General features: G+C 41.4%; 1 protein-coding gene across 1 annotated transcript in view; it reads right to left on the minus strand.

Annotated features, from left to right (window-relative positions):
* Positions 1-394: 394 nt before the first annotated feature.
* PTPRJ (protein tyrosine phosphatase receptor type J) overlaps positions 395-19,358 on the minus strand; it is a gene marked incomplete at both ends in the record, with an annotated part of 75,433 nt that continues 56,469 nt past the window's right edge. Inside the window, 19 exons of the mRNA XM_080345454.1 lie at positions 395-553; positions 1,277-1,412; positions 1,885-2,045; positions 2,815-2,934; positions 3,345-3,479; positions 3,623-3,696; positions 4,534-4,624; positions 5,724-5,811; positions 6,741-6,782; positions 7,849-7,936; positions 8,499-8,617; positions 8,762-8,972; positions 11,441-11,575; positions 11,826-12,116; positions 13,874-14,140; positions 15,051-15,317; positions 16,509-16,769; positions 17,880-18,146; positions 18,783-19,049. Of these exons, the coding sequence (XP_080201580.1) occupies positions 395-553; positions 1,277-1,412; positions 1,885-2,045; positions 2,815-2,934; positions 3,345-3,479; positions 3,623-3,696; positions 4,534-4,624; positions 5,724-5,811; positions 6,741-6,782; positions 7,849-7,936; positions 8,499-8,617; positions 8,762-8,972; positions 11,441-11,575; positions 11,826-12,116; positions 13,874-14,140; positions 15,051-15,317; positions 16,509-16,769; positions 17,880-18,146; positions 18,783-19,049 (3,179 nt within the window). The remainder of the gene's footprint in view (positions 554-1,276; positions 1,413-1,884; positions 2,046-2,814; positions 2,935-3,344; positions 3,480-3,622; positions 3,697-4,533; positions 4,625-5,723; positions 5,812-6,740; positions 6,783-7,848; positions 7,937-8,498; positions 8,618-8,761; positions 8,973-11,440; positions 11,576-11,825; positions 12,117-13,873; positions 14,141-15,050; positions 15,318-16,508; positions 16,770-17,879; positions 18,147-18,782; positions 19,050-19,358) is intronic.

Raw genomic sequence — 19,358 nt, forward strand, 5'->3', positions numbered from 1 at the left:
AAACAGCCCACAAGCCTGGTGTCTGTAAAATGAAATAATATAAAATTGTAATAAAAACTTTGTGTTATTATTTTAATATTTAAATTCTAGTTCACTGTTCATACTGCAAATGCTATTTTGCCTATCAGCACTGTTATATTCCCAAGAAAAAGCAAGATTCCTGTGTTAAATTTAAATAGTTTTGCGTGATTTTGTTTTGTTTTTTTTTTTAAATATCAGTCTGCAGCTTCTGCCAGCATTGTGGTTTTCCTCCTGTAGATCACATCTTCGAATGCAGAGAGAATGGCAGAAGCCAGACGTGAGACACTGCACACAATCCCAGGAAACATGAGTAGAACATCTCCCTTTGCTCTGTGCAGATAACACCTCCTGGAGACGCTGCCTTCCTGCCAGGTTACGCGTGGTAGCCATTGGCCTTCCCGAAGCTTGATCCAGGTGTGAAATTTTCATAGATTGCCATTGCTGTCATGTTTTGGTAAATAAGATCGGTTTTCTTGTCTTTCTGGGATCTAATAATATCCATAACACACTGGTTTAGGAAGACGTACTGGTCCTGGTGGGAGAAGAAGAAAAAGGAGGGTAATATATTTCTAGAAAATACCTGATTTTGGAAGTAATTCTGCTCTTGAATATAGGTTTTGGTTTTCAGATGCACTGCAAACGTTATCAGAGAGCTTTTTTTAGAAGTTGTATGCATAGTTCACAGAAAATAGGGCTGGAAGGGACTTCATGATGTCATCTGATCACCCTCCATAAAAAACTAGGATCAAATTTACTGTCATGCCAAAAACTCTTACACTTTCTTGATGAAGATTTTACAGCTGTTTCCAAATCAGTTTGAATTAATCCACACACTTCCTTGGATCAAAGTGATAATTTCAGCATGAACACGTGTGTTCCCACAGAACACAAAAGAAAAGCAGCACACCAAGACCACTTGACTCAAGATAATTCTGGCTCACAGCTATAAAGATGAGACTGACATAGGTAAAACAAGCTGCAAAGAACTTCTTCAGGATTTGATTCTTTGCAGCTGGAAATGCCAGTCCCACAAAGTACTCTGTGAAGGGACTGCTTAGACATATCACAGCCCCTGGCTACAACTGTGGCTACAGAGAGAGATGAGGCAGGAAAGAGGGAAGCTAAATAAAAAACAATTTCAGGTTGCTCGTTAATATCTCATTTTCCTGTAATTCTGAGCTACATCTTGAGTCCACTCTTCCTGGATTATTAAGCACTTTGGAAAAATATGCTGCTGGGTGACAGCCAGCCCCACCTCAGTCTGCACCATTAAAGGCCGGTGCATGCGAAGATCGTACACCACTCCGTACACATCCACAGTGTTCTCCATTTCAATCTGCTGAATCAGGCGGTCAATGGCAATGAACGTCCCTGTCCTCCCGACACCGGCACTGCAACGACATGGAGAACTAGTTATTGCTTCCTCTCAATCGCCTGCTCACTGGTGGCCCGATGAAAAGACAGTGAGGCTAGTAAGATGCTTTCTGTTATTTCTGCGGCACAGGTGTTACAAGTCTCTGCAGTCCAGAGGGGTAGTTCTTGACACCACCAAGAAGGAGGGAGGACACACTTCTGGGCTTCCCAGCCTTGCACATGCACAAGATTACAGAAAAAAGCACTTGAAAAGGCAAGTTTTGCAGGCTAGGGGAGACAGTCTGTTCTAATGAACTTCTGTATTGTGTACTTTGCTACCTACATAGCACTACTATGTTTCTGAACCATGAGAAAAAGGGTTTCATTTAGCAGGGTGAACCCTTAAGAAAAGAGACCTTTTTCCTCCCCAGCCCCACTGAAAAAGAATTGTTTTTTAAAAAGCCACAAGATAACAGTATGTGTAATACAAACATGTTAAGTTGTTCCTACCTGCAGTGCACCAGAGTAGGAGAGTCAATTGGATTTTGACTGCTGTACTCGTGAACAAGGTGTCTAAAGTTGATGAGAAGGTCTGTTGTCTCCGGCACTCCGTGATCTGGCCAGGAGGTGAAATGGAATTGACGCACTGTGTGGCTCTCTGGTGTGTTGGACTAGAGGAATATACATTAAAAAAAAAAGAGAGAAAACTGACTTCAGAGGAGCACCAGTTGGGCTTACTGCCGTATGTACTGGGCAAAGCTCAGCTTCATTAAAGATGCTTGTTATAAACTGCGCAGTCATTTGACCAAGGATATTTCAGTTTCCCTCTTCCATCTCCTCTGATAGAGAATACTTTGAAATAACTTCCTTTTAGACCAAGATGTGCTCCAAGATCATCTCTCCTGCATTACATTTGTTGACAAAGATGGGGCTAAATGTTAAGTCTAGGAGATATCACAATTATCTACATAAACAAAAGTTTTGGTGCAAGTCTCAGGGAAACATGAGCTGCAGTATCACTGATGGGACAATCAGCAATTCCCATTAGCAGGCTGCATTTCGCTGGCACATCCCTTTCTGCCACAGGGAGGGTCTTACTGACAACTTATTCCCACCTCTGGATATGTTACTAACACTGTTTTGGGAAGCCAGGGCCTATGAACAAATGCATATACAGAAAGAACACAGAAATCTCGTTGCTACATAGTGTGAAAGGTTTTAAGAAAGACTTTTGACAGAAAGCAGACCAATACATTCAAAGCCTCAAGTTAAAATAAACCACTCTTTCCCTTTTTCCCCTCAGATAACTATGAATTCCATTAAGTTTTAGTGAAATTATTACATTCTGTCACTCCAGGGTTGCTTGACATATGAAGTCACAGTGATACAATAAACCACTTCTACAGATATTTATACACTAACAACTGAGGGGGTACTCACCTTTTCTACAGTGAAATCTCTTATTGTCCATTCTGGAAGGACAATCTCTGAGACCATTGTCACAATAATGTCACCATAGCTCTTGGGTTGTTTATCTGGCCAGTATTGCTCACATTTTGTCTAAGAAGAGAGTTAAAATGTTAGACACATTACACACAGCAGTGAAGCAGCTGACGGTTAAGTTTTAAATCATACACCACTTGAAGCAAGGCTAGAAAGCACATCACCCTTCCCAGTGGCCTGTCACAAGGCAAGAGGAGCTCTACCAGAATAATTCTTTAGGGAGAAGAGCGCACCCTTAAAGACAGTGATTCCACAACCCTCTTAAGATGATCTATTCTGGTAGCCAGCAGATACAAAAAACGGGAAAAAGCTAAAAACATGTGGCTTATTTAATTCAGAAAACAGTTTTCCAGGAAGTGGATGATTGTTAGAAGAAAGTGGTCTGTCTCCAACCTGCTAGGATAACAGCAAAATTAGAAAGAGTCAGCTGTCCTCAAAGAGACCATTCAGGTCTAATAAAAACATACCCGAGCTTGTTCAACACATTTTGTCAACATAACAATAGAGTAGATATTCTTTTCCCAAATCATGCGCCAGAAGTCTTCTATAGTATTGGGTAAAGGACCCTGTGCAGCAATAAATGCCTTCTTTGAGTTATAGCCCTAAGAAGAAAAAATAAAATATATATAGACACATACACTTGCACCAATGAGACATGTAAAGCTGATTTTAAACATTATGATGTGTTAAACCTGCATCATAAAAATACATGTTATATTCCATTTCAACTAATGAAGCAACTTACAGGCATATAGTTTGCATTAATATAATCATCAGTTGCAGAGCTTTGATCTGAAAGTTTAACACGAGAAATATCATCTGCAGAAAGACAAAAGAAAGAAAATTATGAATTTTAGAACCAGAGCTTTTCAGAAATATACTGCTTCATCTATTGCAAGGTTTCTAAATAAGAAGTAGTTTAGAACAATGTGCGTTTTAACAAGAATATAACTTAAGGGATCATACAGAGCAGTAGTTTAAAATTTTTATAATGAAAGACTTCAGCAAAATGAGCCACCAGAATAAAAACACAGAATAGTCAGAGAATTATTATTTTTTTAAAACATAGTTTGGTTTTGCAAATTTATGAAATTTACTATAGTTTTAGTTACTGGAGAAAAATAGGTAATTTGTCTCCTGCTGCCATGGCAGCTGATGTTTTCCCTCCAAAGCATCCCTAAACACCCACCACTCCTTGCGCTCAATTCCATCTTCCACTCCGCCACGCTGGGATGCCCACAGACAGCCTGGCAGGGCTTAGGATCTTGGTTCATCTGCGAAGGTGACCCGCAGGGTCTTAGTATTTCTCATAGCTCTGCACACCTGTCTGTCTGTAGTCAACCATGAGCCTCTTATTTTTTCTATCGGGACTGCATGTTTCTCAAAAATGGAAAATTAAATTTATTTCAAGGGAAAGTTCTTCAAGGAGCTTTCCTGAGGGAAAGTTTAGGAACTTTAGGGAATGTTCTCAAGAGAAAGCTCTTTAGGTTTGCTTATATAGTGATTCTGGGAAAGCAGCAGCCCAAATTCATCTATTTGGAAAGTGACATCAATCCCTCTTTGAAACCTCTGGGTACTATTAAAGCCAGATTAGCCAAACCCAAGGTTTTCACCTGAAAACCAGTAGAAGATGCAAAACCTAAGAGAGCAACTCACATGGTAAGACATTATTGTATCTATTTTTTCCCCTGTTCTCAGCAAGTTCAGCAGCAAATTTGGGCTGATGAACACCAGCAGACTTGAGTTCCTACAATAAAAAAAAGGGATTCATGAGCACCTGGTCCTAGTTTAGGAATCTTACAGAAATAAAACTGAAACAATACAAATACTCCATACACTCCTGGCCTTTGCTGTAAAAGTAGCCATATTAAACTGGAATAAATGACAATAAAAATCAGCTTTTTACAGAGTGGGAGTGTGACAGTGACAAACCAGCTAGAGAAGGGATTAATACACAATGTAGGAATAGTAGTGTGTTTAAAACCCAGAGATGAGCTTTAAAAGCGTGGAAACGGTTCTGCAGAAATATATGACAGGGACATCAACTGCACCCTCATTGTGACCCCGAGGCATAAGCTTTGCAGACATTAGAGGGAAAAAGGGAACAAGTACATCATGAAAGGCCTGAAGAAAGCCATATCTGTGAGGAAGGCAAGGGCAGAGCACCAGCCTGTAAAGTAAAAATCAAAGAGACAGAATTGGATCTGGAAAGAAGAAAGTCAATAGGTTCGAGGAGTTGGAGAAAAAAAAAAAAAAAAAATATATATATATATATAATCTAACAGCAGACATGACAATAGAAGCCTTACTGACACTCAATTCCTGTCTTTTGTACCATAGAACAATTGTGCTTTAGGGCATTTAATAGGAAAACAGTTGCGGTCACTAAGGAAATCCTAATTGCTGTTTCCTTGACTGCTCCTCAAGCTGTTCACAGGTGTGGTTTGCAAATCACACCTACACATTCAAGGAGTCAGTGATATTAGCAAGAAACCTGTCTTGCTTTGTACAAAAACAAGATTAAAAAAACAAAGCGCAGAGAAGTTAAATAACTTTCCCTTAGCTAACTCGGGCAAGGACTCTAGAAATCCTGGCTCTGGTGAGAGCTCTGAGCAGCAGCCATGCTGGAAGCTCACAGGTAGAGATAATGGTTCAGATGTGAAATATGTACCATGCACTTCAACTAAATTTGGAGCTGAATCACGGAAGGGAAGGATAATATACATGCAGCTTAATCTTTATAGTAAAGGACTCTTCTCCTTCACTAAGCCTCACACTCCAGAGGAATGTTAATTTGCCTTTCCCAAAATATTTGTCATGAAGCTCTCTCCACTGAGGACACATACCTCATACTCTTCAGCAAAACCACAGTTGGAGTCAGCTTGCTGTTTCTTAAAGTAGGACTCAAAGTTCTCCACTTTAATCATTTTTGATCTAAAATGAGAAAAGCCATGTATTGGTAACTGGTATTAGGTAAATAAATGATGAATTCAGTTAATGCGTTAGAAAGTGTATCTTACTTACTTCTTGACTCTTCAGGGGAGGGTGGGGGGAAGAAAAAAAGGTTGATTAGAAACATGCAGCTGTATTTTTCACTATGTGAATCTAAGAATGAAAGCATGACTGTTAGTAGCAGCCACAAAACTGAGCATTTACAGAGGTCAGGATGTCAAGCACAGCACCTAACTGATCTGTTAAACCAAGGAGAGAAGAGCACATCTTTCAGGAAGAGAATATCACAGAAGGTGTCAGCCACTTCTGTGCTCCCATCAGATTGGCCCCATGCCCTGGTGTCTTTTAAGTCAGCTGTCAAAGTCTACACAGGTCTTCATAGGACACTCCGACCATGCCTTTCCATCAGCACAAAAATTGGTGCAAGAACCAATGATGTGATTCAGTTGCACTGCCTGTGACTTCCAATACAATGTGGTTACCCTCCCATTGACAGCTTTTACATTCTCAACATTATCAGAATGGCTGAGCACAAAGAAGTCATAAAACAAAGGAAAATTCAGGCCACAGCGCAGAATTTTGCCTGTGTGCACTTTCTGCACAATTTGGATTGTTTCCTCAGTGTGCATGGAAGCCTGTGTCTCATTCAAACATCCTCTTTTTCAAGACTACTTGGAGCATTTGTGTGTCTAATAGAGATTCATGAAGGGAGCACTCAAATCCCTGTGGCAACTCTAGAAGTCTCAATATGATTCTTTTTAGTCTGCAGGGTGGAGTCTTGACATTCCACAAGGAATTAATACTGCAAAATACTATAAAAACTGCACAGAAAACAAGTATCAGGGTTCAGAGTGAGTTTTGCAAATATCACTTGAGCTCACAAAGCAATGCATGAAAGGATCTGGACTTACTTAATTGGAGAAAAGGACACTTCAGTATTTCTTTTATCTTTCCTATAAGGTGAAAGAAAACAACATAATACGTTCATAGTAGAATTTAATGGAATTCATATGAGATTTCTGATGACAGCTATTTCCTGTGGCTGTTCAGAACAATTTCTTTCTATGCACTTCATTCTGTCCAAAAAAACCCCTCCTGGAGCTAACCTTACACCTGGAGTAAGAATAAAATACTTCATCCTTCATTCAGTGATTTTATGCAGTGGGACTGTTTCTTTCTGCTGGAAGCAGAGGATAACATCTGAATACAAAGTACATGGTTTGGTGGAAGTAGTACACCCGAGGGATCAGCAACACTAGCTAACATCTCCAGGGAATTGCAACTTATTCCCAGAATACCTACACTAAATGTTCAACAGTGATGTATCAGTGGTACTGAAAGTGGAAGCTAAATGAAAATAAGTGTCACTAACTTTGAAGGAAGCTCATTAGTGTCCACAGCTATCGGACACACTTGCAAAAATAACAGCAGTTAATCGAAGAAACTAAGAAAACTGGACCTAAGGCACTACAGCTAACTCTTTGGAAAGGATGTACCACATGATCAGAAGCAAGAAAAAGCCTTTGTGGGCTCTTAAGTCCCAGATTATTCAGAAAAGACTGGAAACAGAAAGATCAGCTCAAACCCTGGCAACTCATCAGCGCCTGGAAACTCCAGAATGGAAGTTTCATGTGACAGGCCATCAAGCAATTAAAAAGTGTGATTAATAGATAATTTAAAATAAAACCATCTACGATACAATTACATATGTCTTTTAGCACAAAAATTTGTGACGTTTGCTCTCTTCTAACTGAATTATTTCAGAGTGTATGAATTCAGAAAAGCTAAACAAAACAAATCTTAACTCATTAGTTCGTAACTATAGGGTTGAACAAAGTAATTAAACTAGTTTGATACATCAACTCTAATCTGCAACATCCAATAACATTTTTAATGGAATGTATTTTAAAGCATTATGACAGAAGTGGATAAAGTAGAGGCACCTTTTTAGGAGAAGATACTGAAGTGAAATAGCTGGTGTTCCTTATCCCAACAAATACAATAATGAACATGCATTACCTTCCCCTTCTCCAGAATATGAAACCCCCGATAGCAACTACAGCCAATAAAGCTAAAAGGCATCCAATAACGGCTCCAGCAATGACCCCTGATAAAAGAGAAACACTATTAGTCATTACTGATTTACCTCTTTGGTAATGATCTAACTCAATCCACATGCTACAAGAACACTCTGCTCTACCAAACATGTTGTTATACTGTGTCCTTTGGCAGTACCAGTATTGAAAGTTTGTTAAGAATAATAAGCCAAGAATGATAAATTAATAAAAAAATGGGATCAAGGGACCAGTATTTGCATTTCAATAGACCTGCTTCTAATTTACCAGAACTGTTAGAACATTAGATACTTTTCGCTACTTGTTTCTGTACCAAAGCCTCTGTGTGCGACCCAATCCCTTTTAGCATGCTATGCGTAACACAGCTTTTGGTTACTTCCACAGTGGAAGGCATACATGCAAAAAAGAGGACACCCACAAAACTACTAAGGTGTGAATTTACAGAGCAGTGTCACTGCAAAGCTACAAAGAAATAGCCCATCACAGGGAAACTAACAGGTGTTTTGCTGTTATTATGAAACTTGCCATAATTAAGGAATCTCCACACACTGTATGTGCCAAACAAACCAGTCCTGTATTTAACATTAACTATACCTGGATCCTGGGGTAGCAAAACCAGCTGAGAACAGGGTGAAAACGATACATAACTATCTTCCCCCACAATGATGTCAGCCATAGTAAAGCTTATATTAGTGAAACCTGCAACACATGCCCTGTTGATAAGGGAGAAGAAAAAAGAAAACAGGTACTTTACATGGTTTTAACAGCCTTAAGCAACATCTGTAATCTTTTGATTAGATGATCTTTAAGATTTCAAGCGCAGCAAAATTAAGCAAACAGCAGTTTGAGATAAATACCTGTATGAATGAAGTGGAATCAATGGTCCGTTTTCGTAGCCATACATTGTGTTTCCCTTGCCTACATGAACGATGTTTGTACCACTCTGAGAATGGAAAGAAGGTGATTTTGCCTGCTCTGTATCTATGACATATGTTACATAGGTGTCTGTCATCTTCTTCTTGAAATCTTTGTATGTGTTGTTCAATTTAGACTTCAAACACTCACAACCTTCAGGAAAAAACAAGGATATATGTGGTATACATCATCCACTGATTTTGTGTCAATCAGCACAATGGCTGAGATGCTAATACAGTGTGTCACATTAACCACAGTTGTCCTTTCTCCATAAACACCGCATGATATGAAATGCTGAGTGCAACAGACAAACTCAGAAATCTCTTCTACTGCAATACAATTTACTGAACTACCTCCCTACTGCCCAGTGTTGTTTTAAAATCCTTTCAGTTTTACTCCTACCGTGTATCGTAGAGCTTCTCTGTAAAGGTATATACACACTCTATCAACTAACATATGCAGAGAGTACTATGCAAACAGTGTAGAAAAAGTCAACTGGTATTTGGTAACATTGTGCTACCCAAACAGCATACAGCCTCATTTGGGGTGACACTAACCTTGTCCTGACCTATACTTCCTTGCTGTGTCTTACAAGAAGTCTTACACCTATGCCTAAAGAGATGAGTCCATTTCTGCCTTCTCTTGACACAGATAAGCACTGAACCAGTCATCAGAACAGTTTCTCTTTCGAAAGACCAAGAAGAACAGGCTACCACAGTCAAACAGTGACCAACAGGACACCATCTACAGAACAGCATCAGTTTACAGTGTCTGTCATTAGAAAATGAACCCTAGAAAGTTGAGGCAAATTTCACAGTTGAGGCACCTGTGACTAAGAGGTAATAAACAAGCTCAGGTTACCAGTTGTCCAGCAACTCAAGAGCAAGCAAGCTGATGTAAATATTCAAAGTGTTGCAGGAGGAAAAAGAGTCTTGCTCATTTGACTGAAGTGTACATACATTGGTCTCTACTGACTGCCTTTACAAAGCTAAAAGCTCCTTCTAAAACTAGATATAGCATTGAATTCACCTTTAAAAAGGAGAAGCCTTACAGCAGCTCTGAAAGGTGGAAATGCACTACTAAATTTTCTACAGCTGTGTAGACAAGGTTTGATCTGCCACCAGCAGAAAAGCTCTCGTCAACTGTAACTGTGCAGGAACAGGGTGCAAGACAGCTCTTCTAATGTGCTCATTTATTAAAAGCCACCGATATTGCAATTAACTCAGTTGCCTAGAAATGGGTGTTCAATACTACCTGAGATACATTTATGTCCCTTCTGGTCCCTAGTTTCCATTTCTAAAGGATGTATGTCCCAAGTTATATCTGCAGCTCCTTGTGGATGTCTTGGATATCACCTGAGGACATCTCCAACAGCCTTAGACACCATCGCTTACACAATTTAATAAAGTCCCTTCTGCCTAAAGACAGAGAAGCATCTCAAGCATATTAATGCAATGTCCACACTATAAACCTGCAGCAACGCTTGTCCATAAGGACGTTTTTCTGCTCCTATCAAAGCACTTGGAGTCTATTACAAATACAGGTGATCTTCCTTCCTTATTTCTCTCAATCACATCTTGAAAGTCCTCCTTCTTTAATACCTTGCAATTAAAACCACACCGAAGAACACACTGAATCTCATCAAGACTGAACAGGGTTGGCAGAAGGTACAAGCAGAGCTGTTGCTGCATGCAAGAGACTGATGTTCTAAACAGCAACTCCTGGGCAGCTGCATAGGCATTTGAAAGATAGCAATTTTCTGCACTGATGTACTATATATATATAGGCATTTCTTGGACATATGTTGTATGGCAAACAATAGAAGAAAGATCTACAAAGTGCTGCAAGATCAATTTCCAGTGTTAAGACAAAAGATAAGCATGAATGTCAGTTTTCCCCCAAGTGGGAGATATCTCCATCAGCTGCTTTATTCCTCCAGTACACTGGCAAAATGAAATGAAAAGAAGCTCAACTAGAACCTGTGCTGCAAAGGTAAACTCCTTAATTTTATGATTTATCACTAGATATTCACCAATTAAAGTATTTCTCTGTTTAGATGCTTTAAAGAGATGAATTTGATACACTACCCTTTAGCTTTCCCTGGTGCTCAACCTCCCATGGCATGTAATGCTGACAATGTTATTCAAGCCCTCCACCTGCACCCATCTCTCTCAGTTAATGAAGTGTTTTAAGTCAAATCAAAAGGAAAGCGCTCTCTCTGTCTCAAGATCTTACTGCAGATATCTTCCAACTGAAAAAGGGAGAGGGAAAAGCTGCTTATATTAGCAACTCTGAACAATTATTCAGGGCTGGAAGGATACTACACAATCTTGTGGCAGGAATTACTGGTAAACTGAGATGGCAACACGGCAGTGGCAGCACACAAGACATATACAAGGGTAAGTCAGGCTGGAAAAGGCTGAGTGAAAAGAGTAGCTTTCTGAAAATAAGGAGTAATCTGACTTCAATAAAACAAGTTATTTGCCTCACGATTTTTGAATGGTGATTAAAAAAACTGAGACAGCATTTTCTCTCTCCATTTAACGCCTATTTAGTGCTTAAAACAATGCTGTGTGATAAACTGTTTCGCATAGCTACAAGATAATATCATAACATCTTACCTTCGTCTTCTGTTGTGATCATTACTGCATAGGCTTTTAATGGTCCCTTCCTTGACTCAAAGTCAGAGAATTCAACAGACAACGAGCTGTGACTGACTGCTTTGACTAAGGGAGCTTCGCTTGGACGAGGTGGATCTACAAACAAATACTTGTTAGTACTTTAATGATTGATAAAGTTTTCCAAACAAGAAAATGCTGTAATACTGATGCTGTTCATATAACGTATTATTTATTGCACGTCATATTAGATTTTGCATGAATGTAGTGTTTCATTCATAATCTGTAGGCTGATAAACGTCCTGCATATCAACTTTGGTATTCTGCAATCATAAAGTTAATATTTTAATTTTATTAATATCTTTCCTTCTCAAATCTTAATGCTTACCAGTAATGCTTGTGTTACATGTTCTCGACACTGAAGGGCTTTCAGAATTATTTGAAAGAGTTGTAATATTAACAGTATAGGTGCTGAAATAATCTAAAGGTGCTGTCGTGAAGGTTTCCTCTGAGCCTTCCCTCATGCAGGATGGAGCCTCCTCTTCTTTCCATGTGCCATTAGACATTTGAATTTTAATTCTGAAGCCAGAGTTGTTACCAGAAGGACATTCCCACTTCAGCATTAGGAAAGACTGATTTGCCACTGGTTCACACCAAAATAAATTTGCCGAGGCAGGAACTGGATAAAAAAGAAGGAAAAAAAAAAGTAATAATAGAAAAAGAGGAGTAAGAAATCAAATATTGTAGTAAATAGAAAAAGCTGTCTATTTGTAAGTTCTGTGTGTAAATGTTTGTAAAACTACAGTATTTCTTTCCACTTTTAAAAACATGAGGCTACTGCCTATAAGACTTGCTACCTTATGAGAAAGAGAAGTATTTAGCACACCAAGTACACAGACCTCTTCTGTGCAAACTCCTCTGCAGACAGGTTTACTGAGAAAATGTAGGGTGAGTATCTGTCAAGATCAAAGTTTTCAAAACACTGTTCAACCGTCAAACATACTACTCTAAGAACATTTTAAAGTAGTATGTAGACTGACACTAACCTCTTGTATAATTATGTAAAACTCTTAGTGGCCAACAGATAAGAAAATGGATATAAGGTCTGTGCATTAAGAGCACAGTGGTAGCCATCCCTCAGAGCAGCAACTACAACATGTCGGTTTATGTTCAATAGAGTCATATAGAACACAATATAAAAATTGCAACCCTGTGACCACATACAAAATTATATTTAAAAAGTCAGCGTAGCAGTAACACTGAGAAGAAAGATCCCTCTAAACTAAACATCTTAAAGACTTGGCCTTCAAGATGAAAACTCTTATAAATTCTACAATTGTAATACATGGCAAATTTATTTCTTCTCTTGATAAAGAAATACTGATACTTCAAAATAAAGTGTTAAAAGGCTCATGGATTATTTTGCTATTAAAAGGGGTATTTTTTAAGAAACTAAGGAGAAGCAGAATTCTGTACAGGATGTAACAGAATTAGTTCAAAGATAGATATGAGCAACTGGGACACATTTCACTGAAATGTATATATATTTCTTTTCCTTCAGTAACACTGTCAGCTAGTCCTACAAACGTGGCCAAATTATAGAAGGTTACAGGGTTTACATCTGTAGTAACTAGTAACAGCTCTGGTGATACTGGATATCTGGTTTCTAGAGGAGAAACCATGACTTTGGATCTCTGTCCTGTAGGTGTAGTTAGAAGTGTCATCTGTGCTCCATGGGAAAAATCAGAGGCTAGCATACTCCATCCAGATATGGAAAATGGAGCTGGGCTCTGTGAAGGTCAAGACTCCACAAATGCTCACAAATATCTGCTGACAAACAGAGACTGAAAAAGAAGAGGCACAGCCAAGCTTCCACATTTTGGAAGGAATGAGCACTGTAAGTAACCAAATAGCACCTTCACAGTACCAGAGACTCTCTTAATGGGTTCATCCTGTGGCACCTCTGGAAACTCCACTGAGGATAGATTCACTTCACCTCAGTTGAAACAAGACAAAACAAAGGACACAGCAGCACATATTTGCAAGAAGGTGGAAAAATGGTCACAATGCCAGCATGAGGAACAGAGGAGCACCTCAACCTTCTCCTCTTTGCTGATGAGCTCAGCAGAGCAGCGTAGCTGAGCGCCACACAGCACAGTGCTGCCCACAGCTCTGCTGCAGCCACAGGCCCCTCTAGTGGGGGAGGTCCCCCATGCACAATGCACTGTGTGGGAGCCCTTCAAAATAAGGACAGAGGGCCTCATCTACAGGGAGAAGGCAACAAAACCTCCCACAGAACTCCCTTCCACACATGAGCATCTCTGACTGTAGGCAGGCCATGTGCGGCACTTCTGCTTGAAACAATATTGTATTTCAACCCTCGGGCATGTAGGCAGAGCCCCACCAGAAACAGCGTTGTAAGAATCTGTGACTTACTTGTATATTGACTTATGGACAATCCTTCTCCTTCTGTCTCACCATCAGCTGCTAATGCAAATACTGTGAAATCGTACATAGTCCCAGGCATTAACTCAGTAATTTCAACTTCAGGGGCACTGGATGTCAGGTTCCTAACAGAGGTGCCATCTCCCACCTCTATCCTGTATGTGTAGGAGTTGGAAGCAGTGTTGTTCACTGCCCATGTTAAGTTCACGGAAGTCATGCCAACATATTCTGCCTTGAGATCATAGACTTGACTTGGCTCTGTGAAAGGCAAGACAACAACCTGTCAAGAACTTTTGCTCCCAGACACAGACAGAAGGAACACAGGCACACCAATACATCACTGTTTACATTCCTCATCATTCGGAGTGCAGGAGCACCCCAACAACATCACCAGATGCTCCTGGAGGCTTTTGCATCAATGGGCAGCAAGAGAGAACTGAAGAAAAGTCATCTTAAGTAGGATTCATCTCCCTTTGACACTCCAAAGCAGGACCACAGGTCACCACAGTGCCAGCACGCCCAGGATTTTACTTGGGAATTCAGAGATGTGGTCAGAAAAGATAAAAGGCTGCAGGAGAAGGTGGGCAAAGAAGATGGTGGTGTATCTGTGCACAGCAAAAGGTGAGGAACATCAAATATCACTGGAAGAGGAACAGAGGTGATGACACAGGCATTCTGCTGCTTTGCCACCCTTCACGCCCTGAGCTCACTCCTGAGCCAGCACTACCCAAAGCTCACACTCTCCTGCTGCAGCCCAGTGGCAGCCACAGGCCCCCAAATCATAAAAGTTCCCTGTGCTCTCCACTACTCTCTCTGTGGGAGCACTTTAAAATAAGGGTGTGATGCCCCCACCCTGCAAGAAGTGAAGGCAGCAAAACCACCCACACAAATCAGGAAGCCAGGAAGACAGGCTCTAGGGAAGAGTTCATTGTGTAAAAGGCCTTGGTGACCACCTTTAACAACTACTATTTTTGAGGGGTTTTATTTTACTTTTTCAAAAAAGCCTTGTGTTGCTTCCCACAAACATCTCTGACTGCAAAGAGTCAAAGCACAGTTCCTCTGCCTACAGCAGTACGAAATTACAACAGTCAGACAGGTAGGCAGAGCCCTGTGCTGCACATCAAAATACAGCCCACCAGAAACAGGGCTGTAAGAATCTGTGACTTACTTGTATATTGACTTACGGACATCCCTTCTCCTTCTGTCTCACCATCAGCTGCTACTGCAAATACTGTGAAATTGTACATCGTTCCAGGTATTAACTCGGTAATTTCAGCTTTCGTGGCATTGGATGTCAGGTTCCTAACAGAGGTGCCATCTCCCACCTCTATCCTGTAGGTGTAGGCATTGGAAGCAGTGTTGTTCACTGTCCATGTTAAGTTCACAGAAGTTACACCAACATATTCTGCCTTGAGATCATCGACTTGGCTGGGCTCTGTGAAAAGCAAGACAACAACCTGTCAAGTTGCAAGAACTTTTGCTCCCAGACATGGACAGGAAGAACACAGGCACATCACTACATCACTTATTGTTCAGAGAGCAACAGAACCTCAGAAACATCACCAGATGCTCATGGAGGCTTTTGCACCAATGGCTGTATACAAGAAAAATAAGAAAGAGGCATCTCAAGTGCGATTCATCTTCCTTTCCCATTCAAAAGCAAGAGCCTCAGTCATCATGGTGCCAGAACTTCCAGAGTTTACCCTGGCAATCCAGAAAGGTGGGCAGGAAGGAAAAAAGAGTAGAGGGGAAAAACAGTGGTGTATCTCTGCATAGCAAGAGCTAAGGAACATCCAGTATCACTAGAAGCAGAACAGAGGTGATGACCCAGGCACTGTGCTACTTCTCCAACTCATGCCCTGAGCTCACTCCTGTGGCAGAGAGACCGTATCAAAAACCCTCTCTGCAGCACCTTATTCTCTGTGCACCTTCAAAACAGGGCAACTAGCCATTACAGCCAGGCAGCACAGGAGAGACATTTGGGAATGCACTGGAAAGGTAGGAGCACACATGCAGGTACACTTCAGGACAATGCAAATTACAAAAACAGGCATCTGTTTCCTTTCCAGTACACTCCATGGAATGACCAGGCTGGGCTATAGCCTTGCAGGCCAGCTCCAAAGTGATCCCTCCAAGACCACACCGAGACTTTCAATACTCAGCACAGCAGGTACTGGATGGCCAAAGCAGTTCCCCTGAACGAGCGTTGCCTAAATCTCACTCTACTGCTGCAACCTGATAGCTCCTATCAGCCCCCAAATCACATAAGTTCCCTTGGTGCAATAGGCTCTGTGTGAGATCCTCTTAAAATAATGGTCTGAGGCACCCATACTCTAGGAAATTAAAACAAACCACCTTTCCCAAATTTGGAAGACAGAGGTTCTCAGAGAACAGTCACTGAGTTGTCAGCCTCAGGGACAAACTTCACCAACAGCTTTCTATCAGGGCAAGGCTGCTTCTGCACTTTAATATTCCGTGCCTGGCACATTGGCCAGCTCCCGGACCAAAACATCAGCTCTGCCTACAAGAGTACTAAGTTACAACAGTCAGGCAGGTAGGCAGAACCCTGTGCTGCACATCAAAATACAATACTCCAGAAACAGGGCTGTACGAATCTGTTACTTACTTGTATATTGACTTATGGACACTCCTTCTCCTTCTGTCTCACCATCAGCTGCTACTGCAAATACTGTGAAATTGTACATCGTCCCAGGGATTAACTCGGTAATTTCAGCTTCATTGACACTGGACGTCAGGTTCCTAACAGAGGTGCCATCTCCCACCTCTATCCTGTAGGTGTTGGAAGCAGTGTCGCTGACTGTCCATGTTAAGTTCACAGAAGTCACACCAATGTATTTAATCTTGGGATCAAGAACTGGGCTGGGCTCTGTGAAAGGCAATACAACAGCCTGTCAAGACGGAAATTAAGGAAGAAGAGCCACAGACATTTCCCTGTTCCACACAGAATGAGCATTATTTGTAGCCAAGCAGCACTTCTACAGTATCAATGCCCGCTTTCAGACGTTCATGCTGGAGCATCTCTGGAAAGGCCACAGGAGTTCTGGGATATGTGCTCTTTATTTCATTTCACTTGCTAAAATTATTTCTTTGCACAGTGGGTTTCCAGACAGAGACACACATGGAAATCAGGGAAGGAAGGAGAGTGTAGCATGATTTTGGTCTGTTAACTCAAAATTGCACCCAGGAGTCTGAGTCCTTCAGATCAGCCTCTACCCAACACCAGCAGAAAGAAATGGGCTCCTTGAGCAGGTCCAACAGTTGACCCACCCCAGGGGCTGTGTCTGCAAGCCTGATTCAGCATCAACACCAGGCAGACAAGACTCACCTCAGGCAGCTTAGACAAGTTCATCTTCTCAGCAGCAGCACCAGGACACACTACTTCTAATTGCTTTGTAGGGGTGTTGCCTATTTCCTTTCTCCTTCTAAATCAAACACACAAAAAATATCTCCTCCCATCTGTCCCTCTAATTTGGGAAAGAGGTGCCATGACACAAAATGGACAAAACCAGCAGCTCATTCGACAGTGTGGCCTTAGACAGCCTCACAGCCTACAGGAAACCCCAGGGCCAGGGACTCTGCAAAGAACTCAAGCTTCAAGATAAAAAAAGCCTCTGTGAACCTGGCCACCACATCCCTGCACACTAGGTCCTTTGGTATAAGCTGTGATAATCTGCTCTCAGAAGCATTTTAGGGGGCCCGTTCAGCCCTCAAGTGTAGAGAAAAATCATATTGTTGTAGCAGCTGAATCTCTGCATAGACTTGTGCAGCCAAGCTGACTCAAATAACTGCTTTCCACGCAATACACACAATCTCAGACATTTTCCCTTTTACCAAAGACTGCTTGATACTCATGCTCTCAGGCACATGGAGCAATGCAATAAGAAAGAATACAAAGTTGGAAACCCAAGGTAAAAAAACAAGGCAATTTGGTACAAACTGCATGTTTACGTGGAATTGAGAGGCACAATTTACTTACTTGTATACAGGCTTATGGACAATCCTTCTCCTTCTGTCTCACCGTCAGCTGCTACTGCAAATACTGTGAAATTGTACATCGTCCCAGGCATTAACTCAGTAATTTCAACTTTAGGGACACTGGACGTCAGGTTCCTAACAGAGGTGCCATTTCCAACCTCTATCCTGTATGTGTAGGAGTTGGAAGCAGTGTCGCTCACCGCCCACATTAAGTTCACAGAAGTCAAGCCAACATATTCTGCCTTGAGGTCATAAACTTGACTTGGTTCTGTAAAAGGCAAAACAACAACCTGTCAAGAACTTCTGCTCCCAGACATGGACAGAAGGAACACAGGCACACCCACACATCACTCCCTTTACATCACTTATCGTTCAGAGAGCAGGAGCACCCCAACAACATCATCAGATGCTCCTGGAGGCTTTTGCTTCAATGGGCAGCAAGAGAGAACTGAAGAAAAGTCATCTTAGGTGGGATTCATCTCCCTTTGACAGTCTGAAGCAGAGGCACAGGTCAATGCTGTGCCAGCACTCCCAGGGCTTCCTTTGAGAGTCCAGAGAGAGGTGGGCAGGAAAGAGATAAGGTTAGAGGGGAAGGCAGAGGGTTGTTTTTTTTTTTTTCTTGGATCACTGGTTTTAGGTTTTGTTGTTGTGAGGGATTTTTTGTTTTGGGGTGAGAGGGAGGTAGGAGGGGATTTAGTGTTTAAAAACAAACAAACCAAAAAGACCAAATAAAACAATGAGAAATTGAGGCTATGTTTCTTCTACATGTTAACACCCCATTCGCAGTAGACAGCCCAGGTAAGGCCTGTGTTATATTTCAGCCCTCAGGCAGGTAGGCAGAACCCTGTGCTGCACAGCAAAACACAACCCACCAGAAACCAGGCAGCAAGAAACTGTTACTTACTTGTATACAGGCTTATGGACAATCCTTCTCCTTCTGTCTCACCATCAGCTGCTAATGCAAATACTGTGAAATTGTACATTGTCCCAGGCATTAACTCAGTAATTTCAACTTCAGGGGCACTGGACGTCAGGTTCCTAACAGAGGTGCCATTTCCAACCTCTATCCTGTATGTGTAGGTGTTGGAAGCAGTGTCGCTCACCGCCCATGTTAAGTTCACAGAAGTCATGCCAACATATTCTGCCTTGAGATCATGGACTTGACTTGGCTCTGTGAAAGGCAAGACAACAACCTGTCAAGAACATCTGCTCATACATGGACAGAAGGGACACAGGCACATCATGACATCACTCTCTTCAACAGGAGCACCCTCGCCACATTTTCAGACACTCCAAGATGCTTTTGCGCCAATGGACAAAAAAGAGAGCACTGAAGAAAAGTCATCTTAAGTGGGATTTATCTCCCTTTGATGGTCCAAAGTACTCCAAGAGCTTCCCTTAGGAATGCAGAGGTTGGCAGGAAAGAGAACGGTATGGCAGGGTATGGCATCTTTTCAGTTGGAAGGGACCAGCAACAATC

This window comes from Nesoenas mayeri, assembly GCF_963082525.1.
Source record: "Nesoenas mayeri genome assembly, chromosome: 5".
In the NCBI taxonomy this organism is placed as follows: Eukaryota; Metazoa; Chordata; class Aves; order Columbiformes; family Columbidae; genus Nesoenas; species Nesoenas mayeri.